Source organism: Canis lupus, chromosome 38, assembly GCF_011100685.1.
Source record: "Canis lupus familiaris isolate Mischka breed German Shepherd chromosome 38, alternate assembly UU_Cfam_GSD_1.0, whole genome shotgun sequence".
Taxonomy (NCBI): domain Eukaryota; kingdom Metazoa; phylum Chordata; class Mammalia; order Carnivora; family Canidae; genus Canis; species Canis lupus.
The window spans coordinates 17,740,505-17,764,040 of record NC_049259.1 but is presented as its reverse complement, the minus strand read 5'-3'; the positions used below and the strand labels follow the sequence as shown (position 1 = coordinate 17,764,040).

General features: G+C 38.3%; 2 protein-coding genes across 7 annotated transcripts in view; one reads left to right on the top strand and one right to left on the bottom strand.

Moving 5' to 3' along the window:
• Window positions 1-1,387: 1,387 nt before the first annotated feature.
• The window catches only part of FAM177B (family with sequence similarity 177 member B), a 70,196-nt gene continuing 48,047 nt past the window's right edge, over window positions 1,388-23,536 (bottom strand). For all 6 annotated transcript variants that reach the window (XR_005385747.1, XR_005385742.1, XR_005385743.1 and 3 more), the window contains 5 exons: window positions 16,622-16,695; window positions 12,919-13,069; window positions 12,317-12,522; window positions 9,044-9,150; window positions 1,388-2,728 (listed from right to left, as the gene is read on the bottom strand). The gene's annotated coding sequence lies outside the window, so the exon portion shown is untranslated. The remainder of the gene's footprint in view (window positions 2,729-9,043; window positions 9,151-12,316; window positions 12,523-12,918; window positions 13,070-16,621; window positions 16,696-23,536) is intronic.
• Window positions 8,629-23,178, top strand: LOC478994 (flavin-containing monooxygenase 5-like). The gene is made up of 8 exons (XM_038586442.1): window positions 8,629-8,763; window positions 12,179-12,367; window positions 13,000-13,162; window positions 16,385-16,527; window positions 17,439-17,638; window positions 19,244-19,596; window positions 21,394-21,466; window positions 22,813-23,178. Exons 1-8 carry the CDS (start codon window positions 8,629-8,631, stop codon window positions 23,162-23,164), a joined length of 1,608 nt encoding a protein of 535 aa, XP_038442370.1. The 3' UTR covers window positions 23,165-23,178.

Below are 23,536 nucleotides of genomic sequence, written 5' to 3'. Positions count from 1 at the left end.
CTGAGACTCCAGCTATGCTATATTAGTTTCTCAGTGTTTTCCTATAAGTCACTGATGCTCTGCTCATTTTTTCCTGTTTTTTTTTTTTTCTCCCATTGCCCCATTTCAGGTAGGATCTATCATGAGGTCTTCAAATTCACTCATCTTTTTTCCCACAGTATCTATTCTGTTCTTTTTAAAAAAGATTTACTTATTTATTTGTGTGTGAGAGAAAGAGAGAGAGAGCAGGAGAGAGAGACAGAGAGAGAAGTGAGGAGGGGCAGAGGGAGAGAATCTCAAGCAGACTCCCTGCTGAGCATGGATCCCAATGTGGGCTCAATCTTACAACCCATTAGATCACGACCTGAGCTGAAACCAAGAGCCAAACACCTAACCTACTGACCCACCCAAGCAACTCTATTCTGTTTTAATCTCAAACATGCATTCTTTCATTTCGGCCACTGTATTTTTCATTTCTAAGAATACCATTTGGGCTTTTTTTTTTTTAGGCCTTCCATTTCTTTTCCTCATGCTATGTTTTCCTTTACAGTTTTTGAGAATATGCAGCCTTGCATTCAACTTTAGGGAATTCAGCTCTGATAAACACAGAGTGAAGCCCAGAGGGATGTTCAGCATTTATTTATTTTAAGCTCCTTAGTGATTTTAATGCTCAACTAGGTTTGAAAACCACCAAAATAGGTAATCTTCTAAGTAATAAAAACTAAATTTGTAAGTTATGTTCCATTTTTGAAAATATCTTTAAGTATAGCTGTTTGTCTAAACCATATCATAATTTTGTGAGGTTCATATTCATATATTATCATTCCTACTTTACACATTTTTAAAAAGAAGCATTGCTCAGATTCACACAAGTAATAGCAAGAAGGGAGATGAGCAATTCTCCTGACCTGTAGTTCAATGCTTTTCCTGTATGCAATGTTTCCAACTGCTTCATTTTGGGTATTTAGTTTCTGTTGGAACACTTGATGGATTTAGCTGTCTTTACAGTTAAATGCGTGATATGACTATCAATTATATATAACCTATAACTTTACAGTCAAAATGGGTCTATATATGTATGTATACAAATTAATTACTTAAGATGTAACAAGAAAATAAGCTGCCGCTTTTTACCTTTCTACTTTCACTTCAAGAGGTCATAAAGGAATTGAAGATGTTGATTTTAGGGACTTTACCTCCTCTGTATCCCACAAAATTGTGAAACCCTTAGTTTAGAGACATTTTACCTTGTCTGTTCTTAATTAATTATAACAATCTCATTGCCCATTAAATAGACTCACTGGTTTTAATTAACTGAAGAAATATTGGCAATGATTTTAAAGAGCCAGTAAGATTTAATACAAAGTTATTAAGATGTGTTATAATGTCATGATTCATTACCATGAAATATAAGGTAAAACTTTATTAGATAACTTTATTATATAACCTTCCAATCTATTTTCCATCAGTTACAAGGCAAAACTTGAGTTAGCACCTGAGAACATGACTACAGGAACCTGGGGGGTGGATTTAGTTCTTAGACCCTCTCCCATAATTAGATGTACCATAAGGCAATTCAGGAGTTGTGTTTCTGACTAAGGGCATGAGCCAAGACAAAATTCTTGGAACAAGACAGCTGGAGAGTTTTTCCATGGACTTCAGCATTTCATTCATTGAGTGTCCTCAAACTTTTGGTTTCTAAACCCTTTTGATAGAATTTCACCATATGTGTGATACTAAGTGGGTCTCCACTTGGTCGATGTTTGAGAACAATCCTAGGTCAGCATTTTACATGCTTCTTTCTTCCCACCCAAGGATTTGTTTCCCTTGCTTTCTATTTTAGATCTATTAATATTCATTTTATTTCTAGGGTTTCCTTAACTGTAGAGTGTGATATGGATCCCTCAAAAAAGTAAATTAGGTCCTTTCCTTTTGTTTTGAGATTTTTCATTCTGTGAAATGGTCAGGGAGTAGCAATAATAACACAGGTGCAGAGATCTCATGGCCAAGATCCCAGATCCAGCTCCTAAGTTGATTGGGGATGCTACTAGACTTTTTCACCTTCAAGAATATTGGAGCTCATCAGGTACACTGCCCTTCCCTGAGAACATTTCATTTTCTATCAATTTTACATCATCCTTCAATTATCAATATTGACTAAATAAATAGCCAATAAATATTTACTGCCATCTCTTATGTGATAGCATTATCCCAGGCATCCCAAAAAAGGAAAAAGTTCTTAAATGCCTTGATCTTTTGGCTCCTTTTTTGATCATTTAAATTGGTGTTGTTTAGGGTTTCCTAAGACTTTTGTAAGTTTACCATCAACAAGGATCTTTTGATGTTTTTGCATCTCATATCCCTTTAAGGAAGATGAATACTTGGATATTTTCCCCCAGAAAAATGCAAATTCACCCATGCACAACTTTTGCATACATCCTTGGGAGGTTCAAGGACTCATGTATCCTATCTAAAACACCTTGAATAGCGTGGGTTTAAGGTTTAGAACTATAGACATAGACATTTCTGCATATTATTTTCTGAATCTCAAAGAGGAGTTTTGAGCCAAAGGAGATAGAGCAAGGGGCAGGCAAGGAAGGATTACAAAAATAAGATGATGAACAGAATTTTACTTGAGCTTCTGGTTGTTGTTCACTTTCAGCTGTTGTGCAAGCTTGTCTTGAAGCAGTACATTGATTTACATCCTGAAGCCAGCTCCTTATCCCACTGGGAACTGGTTGGCCTAGCTCTGCAATTAGTCCAAAATTCTATTTAATTTTTAAAACTAATGTACCCTACAACGTGAAAAAGAACAAAAAGCTACAAATCAACAGAGATCAAAAGTTATAAAATGAGATTACATATAACACTAGCTTAAAATTTTGAAATATGTAAATGAATAATCTTCAAAGAAAATAATAGTTGTATATGAAAAAGTATAAAACCTATAAAATGAAAAGTTTAAAAATAAAAATTATTTCCAAAGAATAACTGGGCTCTGATGATTGCCCAGGAAAATTGGTATTAGTTTTCAATATACAAATAATACCATACTATGTATCCAAAGTATAAGGTAAATAAGAAAGTTTCCTCATAACCCTTATAACAAAGATAACATAATCTTGAAAAAGAACAAAAAAGGTAAGCAATACACCAATATTAGTTGTGATTTTAAATCATTAACAAAGTTTAAGAAATAAAATCCAACATTTTTAAATACTAGTATATCGTGACCAAGTAAGATTTAATGTAGAAATGCAAATATGGTTCAATGGGAAATCTATTAATATAATCCATTACAGCAATAGATGAAATTAGATAACTATATGATTACCTTAATTGCTTTAAGAATGCATTTAACTAAATGAATACTGTGTCCTGGTTAAACATACACACACAGAGACAGAGCTATCAAGAAAAAGAAGAATATTTCCTTAATATGATTTCTGTATCTCTCTTGAATAAATAAATAAAATCTGAAAGAAGGAAAATTCTCAGATCGGAAGCCAGTATCATATTCAAGAGTGAAACACACAAGGAACATGTTCAGTAACCACTTCTGTTGGAAATTGTTCTGAAAATTTTAGACAATTCAGTAAAAGAGAGGAAAAACAAAGAGAGGAATATTCCTTTTCTAATATTCATTAGAAAGGGAAAAACTAAATCATATTATCATTTTGATTCTTTGATTATTTATTTGGACTGACATAAGAATCTATGAGATATTTAGAATAAATGAGAGTTTGGGAAATGATTGAAATTATATGTGTGTGTATGAACTATTAAAAAACATTTATATACTTTCCTACATAATATGTCAATAAATTATATATATATATGTACATATATATATATATATATACATACACACACACACAACTATTAGCTGATGTGCCAGCAATAAATAAGTTTGAAAATATAATGGAAAAATCAATAATACCAATAATAATCAGATATGTAACTAGAAATCAATAAAACGTATCACAATGAAATTAGTGAACCCATGTAAATAACACTTCCCTATAGGATACACAAAGGATATGAATAAAGAGAGAAGTTCCATGTTATAAAGATGTCAGTTATTCCATAATTAACTGCTACATTTAAATAAAATTTTATTTCTAGGAATGGTGAAAAATTAATCCAAGTTTCATCCAGAAAAGTGAATTTGATTTAAAAAAAAAAAGTCAAGAAAATATTGAAAAAAGAAGAGTAATAATTGGAGGCTGCACAGGGAAATATCAAAAATCTTTTAAAGCAACAATATTTAAATAGTGAGGTTTTGATATTTGAATATAAAGAATCATTAGTGGAGCAGAATATGAATATCTGCAATAAAACAAAACATATAAATATTGAGGATGTTATAAATATGACATTTCCATTGTGATAGGGGAAGAATGTCTTGTTTGATAAAATGGGCAGAAGCACCTGGTGATTAATGGGAAAAAGGATCACAATGAAGTATTGCTTCACACCCTATCAAAATTGAACTCTGAGGGCCCCTCGGTGGCTGAGTTGGTGAGGAATTCGACTCTTGATTTTGGCTCAGGTAATGAGCTCAAGCCCCACATTGGGATCCATGGTTGGTGGGGAGCCTACTTAAGATTCTCCCTCTCTCTCTGCCCCTCACCCTGCACCACTCGCCTACGAACATACTCTCTCTCAAAAAAAAAAAAAAAAATCTAACTTTGGAACTATCAAAATGTTAAATAAAAATGTAAAAACATAATTAATATGGATGAATAATTTTAGAAACTTGAGATAGGGAAAATTTAGGAGTATGACATGATAGCCAATAACTGTAAAGGAAAAAACATATTTTACTTGGTAAAAATGGAGGAAAAAAATCTATGTAATTTTTAAAAGCTAATAACAAAACAAGAAAAATATTTGGAACACATACAAGAGGAAAAATGGTTCCTATTTATAATGTAAAAAGATTTCTTTAAACAAAAAGGGTAGAAAAATGTAGAAATTATATTATCAAATTCACTAAAGAAGAAACACAAATGGATCAAAAATATATTAGTGGAGTTCAGAGTCATTGATATTCAAAGAATGGCAGATACCATTAAGAAAATGGAATATTTGGGAGTCTGAGTGGCTCACTGGTTGAGTGTCTTCCTTTGGTTCAGGTCGTGATCCTGGGGTCCTGGGATCAAGTCCCATATCAGGGTCCCCACATTTTTAATCATCATGAAACTACTTTAATCTTTATTAGAAACTATTTATCAGAGATCTTAAAAACTGTTCCTCAAATGCCTTTGGACTCAGCCATTGCCGATGTAGACATTTACCCTAAAGAAATAGTCATAAATAGACAAAAAATTATGTATGAGTATGTTACTGGTCTATCGCTCCCCCTCCCTATCCTAGCTTTGGTGAGAATGCTCCATCAATTGGAACGCGTTAACGCTCATTATCTATCATCCCAGGCAATGAAATGTTTTCCCATGTTTTCCAGGCTTCACTATAGATCAATTTCCAAGCTGAATACTGTCTTAATGAAGTTCCTTCCGGGCTTCTCAGTACCTTCAATTTAATTAGACTTTGTGAGACCAACACAATTACTATGTTTAGAAAAATTTGATGACCTGCCAGCTTCTTACCTGAACCCCAACTTTCTTACCTCCACCCCATCAGGCAAAGAGGAGAGACACACGGGGAGGAGTTTTTGCAAATTAGTCATTGCATAAAACTCACCCTGGTGGGCTCCCTCAGTGTTGGGAAGAGCACAGGAGCTGTCAGTCCTCTCCGAAGAGGCAAGGATTCTGGAGCCCATCTCTTTACCCCAGTGCCGGGAGACCTCAAGAACAAATCTGCTTTTCTTTTTCTTCTTGCTACAGGTTAGTCTTATGACATTTACTTCGTACAAGACATGGAGGCTTAATGGAATTTTTACGTTTTTGTTTTATGACATGTAACTGCATGATTAGAAAAATTTCCTGTGTTCTCTATAAGCGATCAAAAGCAAAAGGGTAACTAAGGAGTAGAGAATATTCACAAGACTTCATCCAAAGAGCAACTCATTACCATTTCTAGTGGGGCAGAAAACAGGCTGGGGCCAGCGTCGTCTATACCTATGGAGGGAGATTTGGCCCACTGGGTGTCATTTGGGTTTGTTTCAGGTGAAGGGCTAAAGAGACAGAGGTGACAGGGCACTGGAGTTTAAGGGGAGCTACTGGAGGAGCAAGAGGATATAAACGATCAAGGAGACAATACGCCTCACTAAGCACAGGTTGTATGGACTAATAGGCTTTTATTGCAATAGTCAGGGAATTTGAATACCCAGGAGAAGAGTATTTGACTTGATATTTCTGACATTTGAAAGGTGATTTTTCAAACAAATGTACATATCGCAGTGAAACATAATAGCTTTGGCATTTAAAAATGAGCACTGAGTATTCGGATTTACTTTTCGAATAAACAACAAATGCAACATTCATTATCCATGTATTTCTGTTGATAGTGATTTCTTTGTTAGTATGCACTCATTTTGCTACTTCGTGATCCAGGGTTCTGGCTGATACTACAATCCTGCTAAGCACTTGAAAAACCTCTGCATTAACTGCTGTACTCAGGAGGATTATTTAGGTACTTGCTGCTGTCATTGGGTAAATTCATTGGTTATTGCCTCTGGATACATTTTCAAGCCGTAGCAACACATCAATGGTACAGGGTTAGGTTAATAAGCCTTAATCTAAAAGAATTTAAGAAGGAACTCCAGATTAAAAAATAGTCTCGTATTTTAATAGCTGCTCTAATCCACTATGATAAAAAAAAAAAAACTGTTAACATTGCCGTACAGAATTCGATTCTGTTCCTCCTTCAAAGAGAAATTCATATTAAAGGGGGGAGATAAAAAAAAAGTGGGGGGGGAGATACAGGGAGAAAGTCACCAGATGATAGTTAAGGGGGCCTCTCTTAAGAAAACTCTATTTCCGAGAGAAGGAAAGAAACAAAGAAAAGAAAGAAAAAGAGAGGAAGGAAGGAAGGAAGGAAGGAAGGAAGGAAAAAGAAAACTATTCCTTCAGGTTCAGCTGAACAGCAGAGGGTGGAACAACCCTGTAGAGCAGATAGTGTCTTCGGAGGCACTTACAGGTAAGTGGCATCTCTGAGCACCTATTGATACTGTCCATATATTTCCTTTGCTCCATCCTTTGAAAAAGTGCACTGCCTGGTCTGACCTCTAGTACTGATCCTGACTCTGACACTGATGCCTAATACTTCCTCTCCAACCTCATCATCCCCTCTACCCTTTTGGCACCTACTAAAACATGTCCCTTGCTTTTCTTCAAAAATGTCCAGCATGTTTCTGCCTCAGACTGTCTGCTTGGAATTCTCTTTCGGGTCCCCCACCGGCTGCTTAAACATCATGAGGGAGCCCTTCCTTGACCATGTTACAGAAAACAATACCCTGCGTCTACATTCCCCCATAGCCCCTACCCTGCTTCATTTTCCTCCATAGTTGGCATCATCGGCCGGCTTACTACCTACTTACTCCTTTGTTTATTCTCCACCTGTTTTCAAGGCACTATGTCAGATCTATTCACTGCAGTATCTGCCCAACTAGTGTCTGGCACATAGTAGATACCAGTAAATGCTTATTGAATGAATGAATGAATGAATGAATGAATGAATAGCAGAACATTAATCTTTGATATGAAGACAGTTGGACTACTTTTCTAAAGACTATCTACATGGGTAGCTTGCGCTTCGCCCTAAGAAGAGTGTGATGAGTGATATTTACTTGAAGGAAAGCTCTGTGGCAGTTTTCCTGCTCTTGCCACTTCAGACCCTATCACAGGGCCAAAGTAGGGATTCTCTGGCCTAAATCAAAAGTAAACCATGCAAAACAAAACAAAAGTAGGGATCCCTGGGCGGCGCAGCGGTTTGGCGCCTGCCTTTGGCCCAGGGCGCGATCCTGGAGACCCGGGATCGAATCCCACATCGGGCTCCTGGTGCATGGAGCCTGCTTCTCCCTCTGCCTGTGTCTCTGCCTCTCTCTCTTTCTCTCTGTGTGACTATCATAAATAAATAAATAATTTAAAAAAATAAAAATAAAAAAAATAAAAAAAAAAAACAAAACAAAAGTAAACCATGCAGAAGTACCCAATGTGAGTGTTTCAGCAAGCAGATAGTAGTAGCAGAAGGAATTAAAAGTCGGTTTGGGCAAAATCTGTGTATGGAGTGGTATGTGTGACTTTAGCAGTCAAACCTTTTTTAAAAAAAAATTATTAATTTGACAGAGAAAGAGCACACAAGCAGAGGGAGGGGCAGAGGGAGAGGAAGAAATGGGATCCTAGCTAACCAGGAAGCCAGATGGGGGACTGATCCCTGGAGTGCTGGATCCCAGGACCCTGGGATCATGACCTGAGCCTAAGGCAAGCGTCCCCCCACCACATTTTTGTCTTAGAAGCACTCTACTTTGTACTTGAAAATAATAAAGTCTTGTGTGAGGTAGGGTTTTCTGCTGCTCAGAGAGCCTTCGAATTGGAGAATAGCTTTGAGTAGAACATTTCTCAAATGCATTAGTTAGCAATTTTCAGGGAAAAAAGAGCTCTGATGATCTTGCATTATAGAAAAAAAATTCCATGACAATAAAAATCTGCTTTTCTACTAATAAATTCCCTGATACAAGACACAATGCCACCAAAAAGAATTGCAGTGATTGGTGCTGGGGTCAGCGGATTGGGTGCCATTAAGATCTGTCTGGAGGAAGGACTGGAGCCCACCTGTTTTGAAGGAAGCCACGACATTGGAGGACTGTGGCGCTACGAGGTACGTTTGAATAGACTACACTTCCACATGTGTGATGACATCTTTTCCATATCAACGAAATAGGAATGCACAGATTTCAGCAGTAACGTATCAACTATTAGTATAATAAGTATTATTTTTTATTGGTGCTTGCACCTGTGCATTGAATCCCAATCTTTGCCTCCCCCAAGGACGATGCTCCAGCTGTCCTTCCTCCTTCCAGAGTCTAGCTCCCTGAAGGAGAAGCCTGTGCTCACTCTCTGCATTGTCTTCCCCCTGGGGCCGTCTACACCATCCTTACCTGATGGGCTTTCCAACCTGTCCAGAAAGCTGCTCTTGCTGCTGACACCAAAGTGGTCAAAGCAGATGGACTTCCTGGGCTGAATTTTCTTGCTTTCTTGAGGGACTCTAAAAATGTCAAAAATCAATGTCTTTTTAAAACACTTATTCCCCCCCCCCCAAAAAAATAAAATACTTATCCCTGGCTTCTGTTATTTCTCTCTCTTTTCTTCTCTGCTTTTCCTACCTATATTTTCCCACCTGGCCTCAAAGTGTAGCTGATTGTTCTATTCTCAATCCTCTGGCCTTTTACTTTTTGCAAGTCCCTTAGGATTCTTCCTTAGCATCTTTGGCTTCAGCTACCTCATATATGCTAACACTTGATCTGTAGACTTTTATCTTTGGCCTAATAATATATATATACTAGTAAGGGCAACTAACACTCACTGTCCCACAGACAAACTCTGACATCTCAAGAGCTTAGCACAATAACAGTTTTTGTCCTTCATCAAGGTCAGATGTGATTAAGTGGTCCTTCTCCAACTTAGTTATATCCCTAGACCACGTGGCTCTGTGGCCCCCAACTTTACCATGGGAAGTGGGGAAGAAAGGTAGCAGTACACCAGCTCTTAACTGCCTAGATCTAACCTCGGTGGTGGTGGCTGCCTGCTTTTGCTAACATCTGGGATGTCTTGCCAACACCTGGTTGGTTTTTCAGGTCTTTCATTTTTGTGTGTGAACAGTTCCCTGCATTACATTCCTGGTTTCAAGTATTGAAAGTAGTTTCCATGTTTCTGGTTGGACCTTGAGCAATACAGACACATCTACAGGAAATCTTCTCCAACTTCCAAGCCTGATGTCCAAGCACCCTGTGCACACGGGCACTATTAGTTGTATCACACTGTATGCACTTGTTTATTTCCTGTGTAAGGTTTTTAAAGCATTTTATGTGCATTATTTGGTCTTCATAACAACTCTGTGAGGTAGGCAAGCCCTTATTTGCCAGCTAAAGAAATAGATTAAGAGAAAAGATTTGATGTCAGTTTCCCTTATCCAAGCAAGACAACGATATATCTCAAGGACCACGTCAAAATGCCACAAAATACCACAGCAAGCCATCTAATTTCACTAGTCACGCCCATATTTTTTAAGGTTTCACTTAGGAAAAAATGCTGCTCATATTTGCAGAAACTATTCCTATCAGAAGGGGTGTTTTTAAGATATGTGCACTTCGATACAGTGGCCTTTATTAAACAATGCTCTTCGTTTGGAAGAAGAAAACACATACTTTGATCTGTTCTTAAAGTTAATATACCTTAACAGGAATTAGATTCCATATATCCTGGCTTCAAGTTTAGAATATTCATAGTGCATGCATTACTGATTCCTTATGTCACCAATAATATACAAAAGATACAGGAAAAAATTGATCTCCCAATTGTGTTTTCTGTGTACATATATTAAAATGATTACATTTTAGGACTATAGTAAATTCTTCTAGGAGAAAACAGCATATTGTAAGTGATAGGGTATTTTTTTTTCTTAGCCTTAAATTAGATATCTAGCTTTCATTCTTTTTTTAAGATTTTTTTATTCATTCATGAGAGACAGAGAGAGAGGCAGAAACATAAGAAGAGGGAGAAGCAGGCTCCTCACAAGGCACCCCATGTGAGACTTGATCCCAGGACCCCCAGATCACGCCTTAAGCGAAAGGCAGACACTCAACCACTGAGCCACCCAGGTGTCCCTCTATTCTTCATTTAAAAAAAAATCAGGAATGGTTGCTAAAGCATATAACAGATATTGTGTGTTGTATGCACTGCTGTTATAACCTGAAAAATGAAGATGATAATGTGCTTCACAGGATTGAATTAGGTAATATATATATGTATATCATATTACATATAATAATATACATTAGTATATATAATGCCATAATATACTAGTATATAATTATAAAAATATGGTATATTACATATTATATATTATACCATATATACTATTATGTATAATTATAAATATAGTTATAAAAATAATATATTAGATATAATTATAATTATATATATTTAATATATAGCTAAATAATTATATTTTGCATAGAAAATTAGAAAATAGGGGATCTCTGGGTGGCGCAGCGGTTTGGCGCCTGCCTTTGGCCCAGGGCACGATATTGGACACCCGGGATCGAATCCCACGTCGGGCTCCCGGTGCATGGAGCCTGCTTCTCCCTCTGCCTGTGTCTCTGCCTCTCTCTCTCTCTCTCTCTCTCTCTGTGACTATCATAAATAAATAAAAAAATAAATAAATAAATTTAAAAAAGAAAATTAGAAAATATAATATATAATTATAAATTATATAAATATAATTATACATAATTATAAAATTATATATAATCATAAAAATTATATGCATATTTCCAGTATAGAATTTTGTATATGATGTATATTTTATAATTATATATAATTATATATTCCATATATGATATAATTATAAACCATAACACATTGAAAAGCACTAAAATACTATTTCCTGTCTGTATGCATATAGATAAGTAGATAATATATAGAACGATTCTGAAGGATTGAGAGACTGAAACCAGAAGGGTATATATATATATCAAAACATTTAAAGCAATCACCAAGAATGATATTCGTCTCTGTGATTTTTCTATAAAATTCTAACTAACGTGCTGTTGTAATTAGAAAAAAATTTTAAAAGGAAGAATAAAAAGAAAGCCTAATGAACTGACACTCTATTATTTTCTATTCATCACTACAAACAGCGTGGACATCTTGTATACCCTCTGGCTGGGACTCTGACCCCATCAAGCTCTGTCGGCAGAGAGGCAGCCCTATCTTCCTCTGTTTATTTTCATTCTCTGGTATTCTACATACATTTTTCTTCTCATGTCCTTTTCATGTTCTTTCTTCACCTTTTCATATTTTTTCTTTTTGTTGCCCAACAAAACTATTTGCTCTTTTAAACTATTTATGACAAGGTATCTTACCTCTTGGGAAAGTACTGGAAAAGCAACTTTCCTTTCTTTGGAGGAATTCATCCCAGTAACTTCATCACTTGACAATGAAAGGAGTCAACTTTTTTTTAACTGTTACTCTTATATTCTAAAAAACAGGGAATGTCCTTTTTTTCTTGGTAGGAGAAGGCTAAGAGTAGCAGGCCGAGTGTCTATGAATCTGCCACTAGCAACACTTCAAAGGAGATGACAGCCTACAGTGATTACCCGTTTCCCGATCACTTCCCCAACTACTTGCACAATTCTAGAATCATGGAGTACCTCAGGATGTATGTACAACACTTTCACCTACTGAAGCACATCCAGTTTCTGGTGAGTGGGGCAGGGAGCACTCAGCTTGTGCAGAACCTTCTTGGTCGGGTCAAGAGCCAGGCCAGAGTGAAGGGCAGTAATGCACACCTGTTCAGTCTGGGAGGTTATTCTACAGGCATCTCCAGTGAAGTGAGCAGGATCTCCCTCCTCATTTCCTTCAGGAAAAAGTAGGATAGATTGGGTGAAATGCCAGACTGTGCACCTGATGTTGGCTCACCACCAACTACATTTAGAAACACAGCTGGGCACACACTGGCCTACATATCTACTTTTTAAAAGCCTTGGTAAAGGCTCTTGGATGGCTCAGTCAGTTAAGCATCTGACTTCAACTCAGGTCAATCCCAGGGTCCTGAGACTGAGCCCTGCATTGGGCTCCCTGCTCGATGTGAAGCCTGCTTCTCCTTCTCTCTCTGCCCCTCCTTGCCCCCCATTCATGCTCTGTCTCTCAAATAAATGAATAAAATCTTTAAAAACAAAAACAAGCCTCGGTAGGAAACAAGCTTTAAAGAAACTCTTTCAAGAAACCCCAAAGGAGAGTAGTTATAACCAACCTTACTCACTGAGGCCCAAATTTCGGGGACAGGAGGTAATGGGGAATAGAGGCTGCAAGTCCAAGTTTGTCTTATTCCCAGTCAAAGGTGTGCAGCGTGAGGAAGCGCTCCGACTTCTCTTGCACAGGACAGTGGGATGTCATAGTTGAGACTGCAGGAAAGCAGAAATCCTATGTCTTTGATGGGATTATGGTGTGCAGTGGCCTTTACAGCGACCCCTTCTTGCCACTCCAGAACTTTCCAGGTATGTCGCACTGAATGCTAAGGTGATGTGGGGTTTTATCGTTGTTGCTTATCGTTATTTTTGAAGACAATTTGTAACTCTGAAAGCCACCTTATTTTCAAAATAAATATTTTTTTCTGATTATAAAGCAATGCATGCTCTTTCAGGGTCTATGGAAATAAAACAATGTTATAACATTGAAAATTAAAAATTACTAATACTCTATTGCCACAAGTTCTGGGCTATTTTGAGAAAAGTGTTACATTTTTCCAACTGGAAAATAAAATGCAGGAATTGTTTTGTGTTGGTAATAGTTGGAGTGAATACGGGGTACCTGGTGGGTTCATTTGGAAGAACATGGGACACGGGTTTGAGCCCCACGTTGAGTGTAGACATTACTTAAATAAGTAAATGAAAACTTTCAAAATAGTTTCGAGTAAATAGTAGAATCAATGGGACAGAAAATAAATTAAGATTTAGCTTTATTCCTGAAAGTGTATGTATGTGCATAACATGATGAATATAAATAGCCATGTACACGTCTTACACGCTACTGCAACGCTATTGTTTACTATCTGGGAGCTTAAGCACCTTGCATATGGGGAATAGTGTGGGAATGGTCTACCTGCACAGCATCTCCCTGTTTATCTCTAGGAACGAGATATACACTCAGTCTTCTCAAAAAGGGCTGAACCTGTGACTCCTTTGGATTTCTCAGGAGAGTCTAGACTCCTCTCACTTCCATTGCAACGAGTGTCCGTGTCCCAGTGTATGAGAAGATAGAGAAATTTAAATTGGTCAAGAGAAATCTATTAGCTGGTTAGTTAGTTAGAAATTTAAATATTCCTGTATTCATTCATTCAACATTCATTCAAGGAACACCTATCCAGCACCAGGTGTCCAGAGGCTCAGCAGAGAGCAAAACAGGCAAAACCCCTGTCCCTGAGGAATGTGTGTGCAGTAGATGGACACAGACAAAAATGGGATAAATATGTGAGAGGTGATGACTATGGAAAAGGGAAAGGATATTAGGGATGGGGGTTGTGGTGCAAAATCAGACGGAGCGGCCAGGTAAGGGTTCCAGGAGAAAGGGACATTTGAGCAAATGCCCAAAGGAGTTGAAGAAGTGATACAGATATCCAGAGAAAGCTCACTGTGCAAAAGGAAGAGCAGATGCAAAAGCCTGGAGGTGGGAGTGTAGCTCACAGGTCCAGTGTGGTGGGAGTGAAAGAGGTAGGAAGGAGAGATGCCAGAGAGTAGACAGACAATGAGCCATTGTTTGCACTCTGGCTTTGACTTTGAGTGAGGTAAGAGCTGTTAGGAGGCTTTGAGCAGAGGAGAGGCATGCTCTAATCTCTTCAGCTGCTGTGTTCATAATAGTTGGGGAAGGAGGTGGTAAGGAGGAAATGGAGAGACCAGGGAAGAGGCTCTTGCACTAATGCAGGTGAGAAATGATGGTAGTTTGGACCAGAGGGGTGACAGTGGAGAAATAATGAAGTGCTTGGATCCTGAGTATAGTGTGAACATAGAGATGATAGAATTTGCTGATGGACAGGATGCGAGATGTAATAGAGAGGTGTCGAGGATAGCTCTCATGATGTTGGTCTAAGCAACTGAGTTGCCATTTTCTGAGATAGGCAGACTGCAGGAAGAGCTGATTTTGGTTGTATGAGGGAGAAACATTGAGGAGGCCGCAAGATAATAAGGTTGAAGAGATGTTCATTAAAAATGGGAGAAGGAGGGATGCTTGGGTGGCTCAGCAGTTAAGTGCCTGCCTTCAGCTCAGGGCGTGATCCTGGAATCCTGGGATCGAGTCCCACGTAGGACTTCCTGCATGGAGCCTGCTTCTCCCTCCACCCATGTCTCTGCGTTTCCCTCTCTGTCTCTCTCATGAATAAATAAATAAAATCTTTATAAATAAATAAAATAAAAATAGGAGAAGGTGAGCTGAAATTAAAGATTTTTTGAAAGATTAAAGATATCTAAAGAAGAGCATCAAACCTATTTCTCAAGTCCTATAAAGGAACATTTTAAGGGATCTTTATACCATTCCATTAGCTCATACCATGAGCTAAGTGAAACCATTTCCATTTTACACATTGCAAATGTCACTGGTAGTGAAAAAGCTGAGATTTGTGCCTATGCTTGTTTGACCTCAAAACCCCCCTTTCATTTTTGACCCACAGGGCAAAGGGTTCATTCTGAAAGAGAAGAGAAATATTTTCTCCTGGGGAAAGGAGACAGAGGAAGGATGGATGAACACACAGTAACTTTTAGGTGTTGAGAAACTCACTTAAGATCTTTGTTGTTTCATAAAAATGAGAGGAAAGGTTGTCTTCAGGAAATGAGAGGGATTACAGTGGGACCAAGAGGAGGAGGAAATACTGAAAGAGCCACAGTGAGAAATCTGATGGACTGTCCAACTTGCAAAGATGGAGTTTGGGAAAAATTAGATCCATGCCAGGAGCTCACAAGGACTGATTCCAAAGGAAAGCTGGAGTTTGGGATCAGATTCTGTAGGGAGAAAGGAACATGGCAAGGACTGACCCTCAGTCAGGGCTGACTAGAGTGTCAGTCATTTGCTCCAGCATCACAAGAGGAGCAAATGAAGCCCATATGTGCAGACCCCAGTGTTGTTTAAAAGATGAAATTTTGTAAAATCAACCAGCCTTCATTGGTTTGCCATATGAGGTTTTTGTTTAAGTCAGAGCAGATTTTTAGGCAAAAAATGAAGTTCCTACATTCTAAGTTCATACATTAGCTTCAGATCCTGATGGGTGATGTTGGTGCATTTTTCCCCAGTAGAAGAACAGAGTGAATAGTGCTGGTGGGAAGGGTGTACTGGACCTAGGAAGAGATGGAAACATCTAGACAAGGATGAAGCTTGGGTGGAGAAAGTAAGACAGGAAAATGGGTCTAAGGCAGTTGTTGCAAATAACAAGAATGAAGGATAAGGAAGATGTAGTACTTAAATTAGAGCCAAATTCTTTGAAGATTTGGCAGGGTTTAGGGAAGTAAAAAGGAGGCAGAAATTAGATGTCTGAATGTAAACATGGAACTTACAGTCTAAAACAAAACTGTGTGAGGATTTATTCTAATGATGGGCAGACATTATCCACAGCCCCACATTTGTAGAACAACAAATGAGACGTTTAAATAGGATGGTCTTTGAATTCAACAATAAACTGCAAAAAATAATGTGAAATAATGACCAAGTCTGGAGCAATACTTTCTTGCCCACAGGAATCAAGAGGTTCAAAGGTCAATATATTCACAGCTTGGAATACAAGAATCCAGAGAAATTTCGGGGGAAGAAAATCGTTGTGGTCGGCATTGGAAATTCTGGAACTGATTTGGCAATTGAGCTCAGTCACGTAGCTTCACAGGTTTGGTTCCTAAAATTCTCTTTCCCCGATGTTACCCTGTCCACTGCCCTCTGAGATGTCAGCATTGTGTGAAATATGTGTCAGGTGTACCCACACACTGCTTCAATCCTGATCGTTAATGACCTCTTCACACTTGTTTTCTTGGTAGACATCTTGGCAATACATTTTCTGAAAAGAGAATGGAATAAAAATAAATATTTCAAATTTTAATGACTGCCATATTGCTTATTTTTACCAGAGAGTGTAGGCTTCATCAGCTCAGCCTCCAGTTACAAATATGAACTATATCAGAAAACCACTTTAAATCCCTTTCCTTTTCACCGACTTGACACTTGATACCTCCCCCAACTGATTCCTTCTGTACTTACATTTCAAGGAATACAGATTAACTAAGTATTCTAAATTCCGTAATATCATAATTGGCAGATGAATGGTGTGTGTGAATTTGTTGATCTCTAGTCTTCCTGCAACATGTTTGTCCAGGATTTGCAATTTAAGAGATGGCAGGCATCAAACACTGCTTTGGAGAAAGGAGAGGAAGGATAGTGAGTGAGATCCAGAGGTAGGCCTGGGGAGTTCTCTGGGACTATAGCAAACAAGTCAGATGTGTAATTTTGTGTGACTCTAATTATCAATCTGTCTTTGAAAACAAGCAAGAGAGTCCTTATCCATTTCTCATGAGCCAAATGAGAGATATCTGTGATTCAAAGACCATCCTATTTAAACGTCTCATTTGTTGTTCTACAAATGTGGGGCTGTGGACCGTGTCTGCCCATCATTAGAATAAATCCTCACACAGTTTTGTTTTAGATTGTATGTTCCATGTTTACATTCAGACATTTGAAAAACTGGGACAGGAAACTCTTAGATTTCAAGGCATCTATTTTTCATTTATTTGCATTCTCTCCTAGGTGTTTCTCAGCACAAGGCGGGGTGCGTGGATTTGGAACCGGGTCTGGGATAACGGAATGCCCGTGGACACTGTTCTCTTCACTCGTTTTAATGCTGTCCTCACCAGATTTTACCCCACATTCTTAATCAACAGATGGGCAGAGAATAAATTAAATGCTCGATTTAACCATGATGTTTATGGTTTGCTACCTCAACACAGGTATGTTCTAGGATTTTTACAGAGTAATTTTGTCTCTGCCTTTAAACCCTGGTATAGTTAAGTATTTTTTCTTTCTTTCTTTCTTTTTATGTTGGTATAATGTAATCCCTATCCACCTATCCACTGTGAAATATAAATGTGGAAGCACATAAAATTGACTGTGTACAGCCTACATAAATTTAATGAATATTTCTGGGTCCCTACTATGATCAAGTAGGTTTCTGGGTACTGGGAGTGGAAGGACAAGGCCAGGTAAAGTGCTAGCTCTTGCTGGGCCTCCTTTCTATTAGGAGAGAAACCAACTAGTCAATACATAATGTAATGACATGGAGCAATATGTGCTATGAAGAAATAGTAAACAGAGTTGGGGAGAGGAATCTTTTTTAGATGAGATAGTTCTGGAATACTCACATGATGAGAAAGCATATGAATGCAGACCTGAAAGAAGTGAGGAGGTGAGTCCTGAGAGAATATCTAAGATGAGAATGACATTCTAGGGGCGCCCAGGTGGCTCAGTGGTTGGGCATCTGCCTTTGACTCCGGTCATGACCCAGGGTCCTGGGATCGAGTTCCACATCGGCTTCCCTATAGAGTCTGCTTCTCCCTCTGTCTGTGTCTCTCATAAATAAATAAATGAAATTAAAAAAAAAATAACATTCTTGCAGAAGAAACACCAAGTTCAAAGGCTGGAATGAGCATAATTTATTCAAGGAAGAGCAAGGAACCCAGTGTAGCTTGACTACTAGGAGAGGGCAAGTGGTAGGAAATAAGTTCAGGGATGTAGGCAGAGGCCAGGTCACAGAGGGATTTTTTTTAAAGATTTATTTATTTATATTAGAGAGAGAGCACATGTGGAGGTGGGGGAAGGAGCAGAGTGAGAGAAAGAATTTCAAGCAGACTCCCCACTGAGCACAGAGCCAGACTCAGGGCTTGATCTCACAACCCTGAGATCATAACCTGAGCCAAAATCAAGAGTCACTCAACTGACTGAGCCACCCAAGCACCCTCAGAGGGATTTTTAGGGCTACAGCATGGTCATAGCTTTGGGTTTCATTTTTAGTGAAACAGAAACCCATCAGGATATAACTCTACATTTTAAAAGGATCACTCAGGCTGCTAAGTGGAAGAGAAATTGTGGGAGGTCAGAGGTGGAAGCGGAGACCTACTAACAGTATTAAATAATGTCAGTAAAATTTATAAAGATGGTATTTAGGTTCTAAAATAGATGGAAATCAGAACGTGATCTGATTTTCCTGTTCTATTATGAACACTTACACCAACTGCTCTTAACAATCTCTCCCCCAAAAAATTGTTTTAAAGAAGTTAGATATCAATATTACCATTGGTATAACTTTTATTACCACGTTTTGAAATCTTCCCTTTGCATGTAATAAGCATTAAGTAAATGTTATTGGCAGTCTAATAAATACAGAATGTTTATTCAGTAAATAATTCAGAAAAAGTATTGAGTAAAAGAAATCTTTTCTAAAACCAAAATGTAAGTCTTTTTTTCCTTAGCTCAACTAAAAAACATTTGAAGCATTTTCTGAGCTCATTTCTAAAAAGACACATTAATTTTCCTGGATTTCAATTTTTATTCTCCAGATTTCTGAGCCATCAGGCTACTTTCAGTGATGATCTACCCAATCACATAATATCTGGAAGAATTCTGATAAAACCAAATGTGAGAGAGTTCACGGAGACATCTGCCATCTTTGAAGATGGCACAGAAGAGGACCTCGATGTTATCATTTTTGCCACAGGATACACTACTTTCTCTTTCCCCTTTTTGGAAAATAATTCAACAGTTCTGGACAGCCAACGCTCCATGTTTAAATTTGTCTTTCCTCCTCAACTAGAGAAACCATCCCTAGCTTTCATCGGCATCCTCCAGCCAGTGGGAGCCACCATACCCACATCAGAGCTCCAGAGTCGATGGGCTGTCCGCGTATTCAAGGGTATGAGCTGACCTCTGTAGTTAGAGAAGGCCATCGAGATAGTGTGACTTCACAGACATTGTGAAGCTCTTCTGCTGCAAAATATGTCTGAAGTTAACCTTTACAGTATCCAAAATTGTGCCACTTGAGTATTTGTTACTTTAGGGTTTGATAGCTATTTAACCTGTAGGGTTCTGATATGAAAATGAAGATTAAATATATAAATATCTAAGATGAGAATGACATTCTAGGGGCACCCGGGTGGCTCAGTGGTTGGGCATCTGCCTTCGACTCAGGTCATGATCCTAGAGTCCTGGGATCAAGTCCCACATCGGCCTCCCTACAGAGTCTGCTGCTCCCTCTGTCTGTGTCTCTCATGAATAAATAAGTGAAATCTTAAAAAAAAAATAATAACATTCTTGCAGAAGAAACACCAAGTTCAAAGGCTGGAATGAGCATGATTTATTCAAGGAAGAGCAAGGAACCCAGTGTAGCTAGACTACTCGGAGAGGACAAGTGGTAGGAAATAAGTTCAGAGATGTAGGCAGGGGCCAGGTCACAGAGGGATTTTTTTTTAAAGATTTATTTATTTATATTAGAGAGGGAGCACAAGTGGGGGTGGGGGAGCTATCGTCAAATGACAAGTTATTGGCAAAGAATTCTTTAGAGCACTTCAGGGCAGGATATAGTATAGGAAGTGAGGGCAGTAAGAAGAAAGGTTTCAACCTGAAGCATAGATGGGAAATAATAACTATTCTACTTCCCAATGTTGCTAGAATTATTTTAATGAGCCCAAATTAAAGGGAGCATTTTGCCTGTCTCTCATGTTCAAAATAAAAAGAAGACAGGCAGAGTCACAGAATTATGAATTGTAAATTATGTGAATTATGAGAACTATGACAGAATCACAGAATAACCAGAGGAACACGACAGCACAATTAAAAGAGCAGGAGCTTTGATAAACCCGGGATTAAAACCAAGCTCCTCCATGTACTGACTGCATGATCTTGTCACATTCCCTGACCTCCATAATTTTCTCACTTATAAAAATGGGAATATTTGGGACACCTGGGTGGCTCAGTTGATGAGCATCTGCCTTTGGCTCAGGGCATGATCCTGGGGTCCCGAGATCAAGTCCTATACCTGCTTCTCCCTCTGCCTGATGTCTCCTATCATTAATTCTAAGGTTGAGAATGAATTGATGAAAACAGATTTAAAACCTACCTTTATGGGAGGCCTGGCTCTTGGTCTCAGGGTTGTGAGTTTGAGGTTGGATGTAGAGTGTGCTTAAAAACAAAATCTTAAAAAAAAAAAGCCCTACCTTTATGAAATTATGTTAATCACATTATAATGATTCTGCTCATTTATTTGTTTCTCCTTTAAAAAGTTCCTGGAACATCAAGTCCCTCATCAGGCTCCCTGCGGGGAGCCTGCTTCTCCCTCTGCCTATGTCTCTGCCTCTCTCTCTGTGTCTCTCATGAATAAATAAATAAAATCTTTAAAGGTCAGCCAGAATGAATGGGTAATGGGACTACACACACACTATTTTGTATCTTGTCAGTTAGAGTATGACTCCTTTCAGTCCATCCTTTTTTGTGGGCTTTGAGGTCTGCTAGTCAAGATGCAAACTCATCAGAGGACATGCTTTTGCATCCGTAAGGCATGTGCACCCAATAAAACAATGAGTGGAGGGCATTCCAGAATAACTCCTGGATCTCTCCCCCACTCTTGTGCTACCTCACTCATGGTGTTCTCTACCAAACTGACTCTACTCAGGGTATTCATTTCTTTTGGAACCTCATCATCTTTCTTTCCTAGGATTGAACAAATTACCTTCGGTGAGTGGCATGATGGATGACATAAGAAAGAAGAGAGAAAAAATTGAAAAAGAGTAAGAAACTTGCTTCTTAGTGAAAGTCAATTGAAAGTGTTTAGGTGGGTGGGATGCCTGGGCAGTTGAGCCTCTGCCTCAGGCTCAGGGCATGATCCTGGAGTCCCTGGATAGAGTCCCGCATCGGGCTCTTGCAGGGAGCCTGCTTCTCCCTCTGCCTGTGTCTCTGCCTCTTTCTGTGTCTCTCATGAATAAATAAATAAAATCTGAAAGAAGAGAAAGAAAGAAAGAAAGAAAGAAAGAAAGAAAGAAAGAAAGAAAGAAAGAAAGACGGAAAGAAAGAAAGGAAGAAAGAAAGGAAGAAAGAATGAGTGTTAGGTGGAATTGCTTGCCTATCAAGCATTCTTTATATTTTTCTTTTTTTTAATCTTTTTTTCTTTATATTTTTCTCATCATAGAACCTGAGTCTCTTTGCCTAGATGAGATCTCAAATTATCAACTTCTTCATTTCTTCTTAAGCATAATATAAATGTATGGAATATTTGTGGGAAGAATGGATACAGAATAATTCAACACAGAAACTTTAGAATTGTGTTTAAAATTCATGTAATGCTGGATAAGCATACAATTATAAATTTATGTCATAGCATAGCCTTAGAGGTGCAAAGTGTATAAAAATGTAAGATGAAATGAAGGGTTGTTCACTCTTCTAAGGAGTTGGAAAGATAAATCAATGTGAGAAATGAGTTGGCAAATCATTACAGAATCCAATTAAAATTCTGACATGAAGTCAGAGGCTCGGAGGTTGTACCAAATCTTCTTAATAGAAAATTATTCTCAACCTTTGGGGTTGGAAATAAATTTCTAAAAAACAAATACCTGTTGAGAATCCATCGTGTGAGAGTCACAGCTTGTTCTCTTTGATCAAGGGTTCATCCTAAAAATACTCACTTATGCAGTAGCTGGTTTAAGAAGGTCAGCCAGGGATTGCATTTCAGCAATACCAAAAATCAAATTAATTAGGTCACACATACCTAAATAACTGGCCTGTACAATTCATATTTCCCACCAATTTACCAAAAGGAGATTATATCCTGAATGATAATCAAATGCATGGCCAAAGTACAGAAGATTTCAGGAAAGAATATCATTAATATGACAAAAATCTCCTGAAACCCACCTATCACTATCCAAGACCTTTGGAAGGATTTGAGAGTGAAACATACAGTGTGTGACTGACTATTTTGTTAGAAACCACCAAGAAATTATCAATAGCCATTAATTCTTTTCCCCATAGATTATCCCTCATACAAGATCCACTGATGTTTAGAGGAAATTGTGCTTGGAGGCATGGGAGTTGTCATCGGACTTGAGGTTTTTAATTTTTTTTTCCCTTCTGATTTCAGATTCCTGAATAATCCTCGTGACACATGCAGAGTGCAGTACGTGGATTACATGGATGAAATTGCCTCTGAGATAGGAGTGAAACCCAACCTGCTCTCGCTCTTCCTGTGGGATCCTAAACTGGCTAAGGACATTTTCTTTGGACCATGCACGCCTTACCAGTACCGCCTGCAGGGGCCAGGGAAGTGGGCTGGGGCCCGGAGAGCCATCCTGACCCAGAGAGAGCGGATCATCAAGCCACTGAGGACTCGTACCCTCAGCCATGACCAGCCCCCATACTCTGTGCCATTTTGGCTTAAAAGTATCTGTGCTGTTCTTCTCTTTGTTCTCACTTTAATCATTATTAAAGGATAATCCTATGATCGTTAGTCCATTAGAGTCGAAGAGTGACACACACTAATTAAGAGACAGGCATGTGCAAGTGTTTATCCCTCAGTTCAGACTAGACCAGTACAATAAATTATCTGATAATTCCAAAAATTCTCTTGCGTGAGTATCTTGGCCAAACTGGAGATTTTTCTTCAACAGAGATTTCAAATGAAGTGGCTTGTATGAAACTTTGCTTTGGAAGTGTAAAGTTAATTTCCATAATGTGACAGATGTTCTCCGTTATGCCAAGTTCTCCTAGGCCCTCCCTTTATAGTAAACACATGGTTTGTCAGCTGTTTGCAATTGGCAAATTCTTGATTTTGCATGGAAAGCACAGCCTAGGAAAAAGTATCTCTT